Raw genomic sequence first — 8,162 nt, 5'->3', positions numbered from 1 at the left:
CACGCCTAGAAAGGGCCGGCCAAGTGGATATTCCTGTGCCAGAGAAGATGCTTTAACACAAATTGCGAGACAAAGCTTTTTACTCGTCACTAAATGAATCTCGTACAAGTAAAATATTCAATTTCTTTAAAAAAAATTAATAAATACATTTAAAATTTCACAATTCATATCGCTCACTCCTTTTAAGAACGTCATAAATCAAAAATCATCAATTTTTGTTGCGCATGTTTTCGGAATGCCCAGAAAATGTACTATATCCCAGCAAAAGAGGCATATTTTTAACTTAATATTTACCCGCTACAGGGCAGAAAGTGCCGTTTTTGCATTTTGAGGAAAAGGTTTGTCTTATTATTTTTTAAATGTAATAAATATTTTTAAAATGGAGATAAAATATTCAGGTCCAAATGGTGCATAGGGCACTGTCATATAAACGCAGTGTTATCTTGATCGTTTATACACAAAGGAAATGTGATCAGCCCTCTGCTTCAGGTACCATGTCCATGGTAATTTTGAATAAATATTACAGTGAAAAAATCACTAATATTTATTTTACCCCCCTTGGGAATCGAACCCGGAACCTCCAGAACGGTAGCTGAGCGTGCTGACCATTACACTACGGAAGCGGACTTTCTCCTGAAAAATCAAGTTTCTTGATTTAGGACGTAAGGAGTGAGTGATATTTTGTTTTATTTGATATAAATACCCTACAGATTCCCTGTACCGTAATCTGAACGCTCCACTCAGAACAGAAGGTAAATTTTTGGCATTCGGATTAGAGAGCTCCTGCTGTATCCACATTTACATATTAAATATTAAAATCAAACACTGATTTTTAAGAGTGTACTTAATAATAGTATTTTATCATTAAAAACACAGAAATTAGTTTGAAATGCCGTAACAAGGCGAAACAATTGTCACAAAATTTATTTTTCTGTGTTTTTGATAATAAAAAACATGTAGTAGACTCTAAAAATCATATTTAATATAAATTAAGATGTAGTTCTACAAATATACCACCAAATTTATAAGTTTACATAAATACATATAAATATATATTAAATATACAGTGGAACCTCTCAAAATGAGCATAATCGGTTCCAGAATCTTACTCGTTAGGAGAAGCATTTATTGTTTTGACTGGAAGCGAAGTCCTGGAGCGAATGTCGTAAAAAGGGGACTTGCCCTTTTTCTGTAACTCGTAATGCTGTTTCAAGTTGTGACAACCCTGAATATTTCAAATGTGTTTTTCTGAGTGCCCTTTCTCTGTAACTTGTTATGTCGTAATACTGTTTCAAGTTGTGACAACCCTGAACATTTCAAATGTGTTTTTCTGAGTAAACGGCAGCTCAAACGTCACACGGTGTATATATTTGGTAAGTTTATATAATATCCTTTTTATCCGTATACAAAAAATATAATTTTTTCAGATTTTATTTTTGTTAAAAAAATCATGGGCCGCTGAGCACGACATATATATATATATTTATACATTCCAGCATTGAAACGGTGTAGGGAGAAAATATTTCTTAATTTTATTATGCAAATAACACGTCATGAGCGGTTCCACCTTTTATATATATATATATATACATATATATATATATATATATATATATATATATATATATATATATATATATATATATATATATATATATATATATATATATATATATATATATATATATATATATATATATATATATATATATATATATATATATATATATATATATATATATATATATATATATATATATATATATATATATATATATATATATATATATATTTTGTCGTACAGGAGAAAGTGACCAACTTACAAAACGTAAAATGCTGAGGAGGGCCTTTTAAGTCATTTTTGCTTGGCAACAAAATATACACCAATGCAGTTAGTCATTTTTACCAATTCAATATATTATACTTCCAAATTTGAAATCCTTTGGGATGTTTTTCAGGGCAATATTAAGCTAGTAGGATGTTTTTGTAAACACTTGGTCACTTTCTCCTGTACGACTACGATATATATTTGACCATTTTAAACGGTCCAACGGTCCGCAGCGGCCCCGGAAGACGAAACAGCCGTCACTTGGAACGAGCCGCACTTTGATCACATCACCGTCACACAACGGACGTCATTCGAACTGTCACTTATGTTGATCTCCAGCGAGCGGCAGGGCGGCGCTGTGCCGGCGGGTCGGGCGCCGGGCGGAGCGTGTGGCTACTGCGCCTCGTGCGTGAGGTTGGTGACGCTCGGGGAGAGGAAGACCGTGGAGGGGGGTGGCCGCGGCGGCAGCTGCGGAGTCGAGTTGGCTTCACTGCTGACAAAACTGAAAGGAAAATAATAAACATATTACTTATATTCTTATTATGTATTATTTATATATATTTATTTATATAATATAATTTTTTTTTTGTTTAGATCATGGGTGGCCAACCCGCGGCGACCTTTCGTGCGGCCCGCGGTCATGAATGACGAATATATTTTTAACCTTTTAACCGCGTTAACTTTGTTCCTAACAGACGCCCGTGCGCGGCTGTATTTTGCCGCTTTTTGAATGATTACTTTTATCATGTATTTAGTTAAGAAACGATTTATTTTCCTTAACAAAAACGTTCAATGGGTTTCACTGTGCCTTTTTGGTACTCTATAATACAGGTATGTCACATTATTCTTGAAATATATCGTAATATAAACAAATAAGATCGTAACATAAATAAATCAAAGCACGTATCGTGTGTCACTCTTACCCACTGGCGATGCGTAGCATCGAGAGTGAGACAGATATAGGGCATGATTATGGCGCGGACTAATTACCGACCTCGAGAAAAATTAGGGATGTTACAAATTATTAGTCAGATATTTCAACAGATGTCATAAGGCCAAGGATTGACGTATTATTTTATCCAAAGTTCCACACCATGAAAAAATCCCTCTAAGTTGAACTGAGGTTGGAAACTTGGAGCAAAGTAAAAATACATACGCTTATGTCAGCCGCGTATGGGCCATGTTTTGTAAAAACACATACGGCTATGCGAACCGCGTGGATCCGGTTAGTTGTTAACTCAAACACAGATTTTTTGAGTCTACTGAGTTGTATTGCGGTTACCTGGCCTGGTGCCTCCGCTGCAGTATGGAGGAGTGGTGCGGGCGCAGCAGGGGGCGCAGCGCGGGGCGCGGGGGCAGGGGGGGCGGGGAGCCCGCCCCTCGGGGAGGCACACTCGGAACAGTCTGGAAACGCAATCATCAAATAACAGATTTTTTAAAATTTAAACTCGAGTCTGGAGCACGCTGTTTTATATGCAAGGACTGTCGGACAGGCATTCTTTTGTTAATATTTTTATAAAATTAAATAGAAATATATTAAAATGAAAATACCTGATCTTTATTCACTTTGAATAACTGAATTCAAAAACAAAAGCAAAAAAAATGTGGGACGTCCGATTTTTTAGTTGTGGATATTTTTAATTCTGATATTGACTACAGTTTATCTTATTATTTATATATATATATATATATATATATATATATATATATATATATATATATATATATATATATATATATATAAACATATAATGCTATCGTATTCAATATTAATAAGTTAATATATTTCCACTCCATAATCCTCTGGACGCTGTGTGTACCTACACAGTGTCAACATGGTATCCATATGCATTATCACCGTCCATCTTAATCATCTATGGATGCTGTGTGTGCCAACATGGTGTATATATAGTTTTCATACAAATAGTCACTGTCCATCAAAATCACCCTATGGACGCTGTTTGTGCCCACATGGTGTCAACATGGTTTCCATATAAATAAACACCGTCCATCAAAATCACCCTATGGACACTGTGTGTGCCTACATTGTGTCAGCATGGTATCCGTATGTATAATCACCGTCCATCAAAATCACCCTATGGACGCTGTGTGTGCCTACATGGTGTCTATATAGTTTCCATATAAATAATCACCGTCCATCAAAATCACCCTATGGACGCTGTGTGTGCCTACATGGTGTCTATATGGTTTCCAAATAAATAATCAACAACCATCAAAATCACCCTATGGACGCTGTGTGTGCCTACATGGTATCTGTATGTGATTTCACCATCCATAAAAATCACCCTGTGGACGCTGTGTGTACCCACGTGGTATCAGCATGGTATCTGTATGTATTATCACCATCCATAAAATTCACCCTATGGACAATGTGTACCTACATGGTATCAGCATGGTATCCGTATGTTTTATCACATGGTATCCGTATGTTACTCCATAATTATCAAAACATTTTTTGAATCCCTTAGACCTTAGACTAAAGCATGTCTAGATAGCAACCACTATTACGGTTTCAACGTATGGGGTCCATACAAACCATAATACGACTGTAACAGCAGAACTTGACGTGATACAAGCTTGTCACCATATACACTTTGAAAAAGAAAGATTAACTTAGTCCAAATCAGTCATTAAAATTTCAGTTACGAAATCATTGTCTGCCAATGTAATTAAAAAAACAAATTAAAGAGGTATTCTTGAGGTAGTATTTCACAAATATGGCGCTATATTTATTATGTATTTGAGAATTATAAGCTTAATAATAAAAATGAAAATGGTATTTTCTGGCGTTTCTCATGTGTGTGAATATAATCCAGGATTCGGATCTCACATACTAATATAAGAGTTTCTGCTTAGTAAAAAAGCTTATTTACATCTCACCAATAGATGTCTCTAGTGAAGTTCTAGTGATTCAAGAACAAGGTTTCTAAATTGGTTCATATATATAGAACTTCCAAGAATTTGAGTAGTGTGGTTGTCAATAATGGGTAGAATTGGTGAATGTTACACGTGTGTAAAGTGATCACTTAAACCAGCCTATGACGGTCGTCAGCCCCGTAAATGCCCAGACATCCATATTCTTCTTCATCTTTGGTGAGATGTCAAAAAATAATATTTGAGAATGTATGTGTATTTAGACTCGCCCGCGATCACAGTATCGTGTCGCTCGTTGCGCGTACGCTGAGACGGGACGATATATGCACGTTCTTTTATAACAATAATATTTGTATGATTTTGTACGGCGCTGTTTTAGTAAAAAAATAACATAATTTGGTCGCTTAGGATAGGAGTTTAAATCTCTTTATATTATTTTTGACATCTCATCAAAGATGAAGAAGAATATGGAAGTCTGGGCATTTACGGGGCTGACGACCGTCATAGGCTGGTTTAAGTGATCACTTTACACACGTGTAACATTCACCAATTCTACCCATTATTGACAACCACATCACTCGAATTCTCGGAAGTTCTATATATATGTATATGAACCAATTTAGAAACCTTGTTCTTGAATCACTAGAACTTCACTAGAGACATCTATTGGTGAGATGTAAAGAAGCTTTTTACTAAGCAGAAACTCTTATATTAGTATGTGAGGTCCAAGTATTTGGACACACTCAAAATGTTGTAAATAAATCTCTTTAGTCTAAAATGCAAGGGATGCGGAGCATGTATGGAGGGAGCGCGCGTGGTGCGTACCTGTGCGTGGGTGGGAGACGGCTGTGGCGCCTGCGGCGTGGAGTCCCGGCGCCTGCGGGGCGGGAGCGGGGGAGGCGTGTGCGGAATCGGCCCCACTGGAACAAGAGGAGACACATTTCCAAAAACCACCAGGAGGTATAGTATAATGTTTAGTTGATTGGCGTTAAATTTGTATATCTCCATATATATATTTTATATATTAAATTCAAAAACTAATATGAATCAACAAAATACCGTGGAACGGGGCTACTTGAACTTTGATGTGTTACTTGAGCCCAGTACAAAAAAAATATTTAGATCTGTATTTTGGTCTAGAAGAAAATTTTCTAAGGCAAGTAACAAATATTTTTAAACCCTTATCCGCACCCTAATGGTGCATAGGGCACCGCATTATATAAACACAGCGTTATCTTGATGGTTAACACATGAAGGAAAGGTGATCAACCCTCCGCTTCAGGTACCGATCCAGGGTAATTTTGAATAAATATTAGAGAGAATCATTTTGACCTCCCCGGGAATCGAACCCACAACCTGGAGAGTGCTGAATATTGAATAAATATTAGAATGAAAAAAATCACTTATATTTATTTGACCCTCCCTGGGAATCGAACCCGGGACACACAGAATGGTAGCCGAGCGTGCTGTATATGAAGGCGGACGGTATACAGTATGGTTAAATGTTATCACCTCTTTTCAGAGATGTTTATCTCTATTAGGAGCGTAAATCCGCCCGCAGATAGTGTGTTAGTAAAAATGTGAGTGTTATTTTATGACAACTCATCAAAGATGAAGAAGAATATGGAAGTCTGGGCATTTACGGGGCTGACGACCGTCATAGGCTGGTTTAAATGATCACTTTACACACGTGTAACATTCACCAATTCTACCCATTATTGACAACCACACTACTCAAATTCTTGGAAGCTCTATATATATGAACCAATTTAGAAACCTTGTTCTTGAATCACTAGAACTTCACTAGAGACATCTATTGGTGAGATGTAAAGAAGCTTATTATTAAGCAGAAACTCTTATAATAGTATGTGAGGTCCGAAATATGTATGCAATTGGAGGCAATCCAGATTTTGTGAACAAGTATTTGGACACAGTCAAAATGTTGTAAAATGTGAGTGGATCAAAAAACAAAGTCTTATTATTTCTCAAAATATGATCCACAAAGTTAATGCTTTAAATATTCAAAAGAAAAAACTTACGGGACTGCGTCATGGTGGGATTGGACCGGGACCAGCTCGGGCTCACCTCCGGCCGGCTCGGGTAGCTGAAGGCCGTCGTGCTCACCGTGATGCCGTGGTGTCTGCAAATGTAAAACACCTGTTATATGGACCAGTGACTGACTGCCGGCAGCGTAGTTCACTTCATAAATGGTGTATAAAATAGGCCTGCTTCAAATTTATCTATCTTCATTCTCTTTATCCGCACCCGATGGTGCGTAGGGTGCTGCATTATTCGAACGCAGTGTTATCTTGATCGCAGAGACAGACATATCTATATACATGTGGATCTGTGATGCGGTGGTGTCTGCAAATGTACAAACACCTGTTATATGGACCAGTGACTGACCGCTGGCAGCGTAGTTCACTTCATAAATGGTGTATAAAATAGGCCTTCTTCAAATTTCTATCTTCTTTCTCTTCAACCCTTATCCGCACCCGATGGTGCATAGGGCACTGCATTATACGAACGCAGTGTTATCTTGATTGCAGAGACAGACATATCTATATACATGTGGATCTGTGATGCGGTGGTGTCTGCAAATGTACAAACACCTGTTATATAGACAAGTGACTGACTGCCGGCAGCGTAGTTCACTTCATAAATGGTGTATAAAATAGGCCTGCTTCAAATATCCATCTTCTTTCTCTTCGACCCTTATCCGCACCCGATGGTGCATAGGGCACTGCATTATATCAACGCAGTGTTATCTTTACTATGGAGACAGACATATCTATGTACAGGTGCATCTATGTACATCTACCGTACATGAAAATGTGGTGTGTGGTGTGGCGTTCTATTCTCTCTGCCTACCCCTGCGGCGAAGCGGCGTGATGGTTAGTTAGTTAGTTATTATATTGTTCATTCTACTCAATGGAATTATTATTGATCCTGGGAAGTAAGGAGTGTAACTCTGCGTGTGGTACGCGGCGATGTGCGATGTGACGCGTTGGAGGAGACAATACTCACTTCTCGAAGTTCTGCACGGAGTTGGGGACGTTGACGTGCGGGCTGAGCGGCGGCACGGGGTACAGCTCCGAGGGCGTCAGCTTCGGAGACATCTCCGGGAATCTGGAACTGGAAAAGGCACGCTATTAATATCCGGGTAAATACATATGGTGCACAGCAAAATGCAGCGACACCCCGTATATCTGTATTATGTATTGATTCAGCATTAACTTTGTGGGATGACATGTTGATTACTTTTTGCATAATTAAACACTTGTATAAACCACTTAATTAGTTTTATTTCATTACACATGACTAGTTTCGAAAACTAGCCCCATAAAACACACCCGATGACATAAAATTTGATGACGTATAGCGCAGTGGCAGTCGGTGACTTTTTGTAGTAGGGATGCTGGACATTGAATGTTTATAC

The 8,162-nt window shown here is 37.8% G+C and overlaps 1 protein-coding gene across 2 annotated transcripts in view; it reads right to left on the bottom strand.

The window, feature by feature from the left end:
* Positions 1-1,799: 1,799 nt before the first annotated feature.
* Positions 1,800-8,162, bottom strand: part of LOC148312299 (protein son of sevenless-like) — a 53,148-nt gene continuing 46,785 nt past the window's right edge. For both annotated transcript variants that reach the window (XM_088277513.1, XM_088277514.1), the window contains exons 27-31: positions 7,751-7,858; positions 6,763-6,863; positions 5,549-5,643; positions 3,111-3,232; positions 1,800-2,330 (exon numbers count right to left, since the gene is read on the bottom strand). In XM_088277513.1, coding sequence (XP_088133639.1) covers positions 2,222-2,330; positions 3,111-3,232; positions 5,549-5,643; positions 6,763-6,863; positions 7,751-7,858 — 535 coding nt within the window. In that variant the 3' untranslated portion in view covers positions 1,800-2,221. The remainder of the gene's footprint in view (positions 2,331-3,110; positions 3,233-5,548; positions 5,644-6,762; positions 6,864-7,750; positions 7,859-8,162) is intronic.

This window comes from Brachycentrus maculatus, unplaced genomic scaffold (genome assembly GCF_059751285.1).
Source record: "Brachycentrus maculatus isolate JH-2025_06_01 unplaced genomic scaffold, ASM5975128v1 h1tg000044l, whole genome shotgun sequence".
Lineage (NCBI taxonomy): Eukaryota > Metazoa > Arthropoda > Insecta > Trichoptera > Brachycentridae > Brachycentrus > Brachycentrus maculatus.
This window is presented reverse-complemented; position numbering and strand designations above follow the sequence as displayed.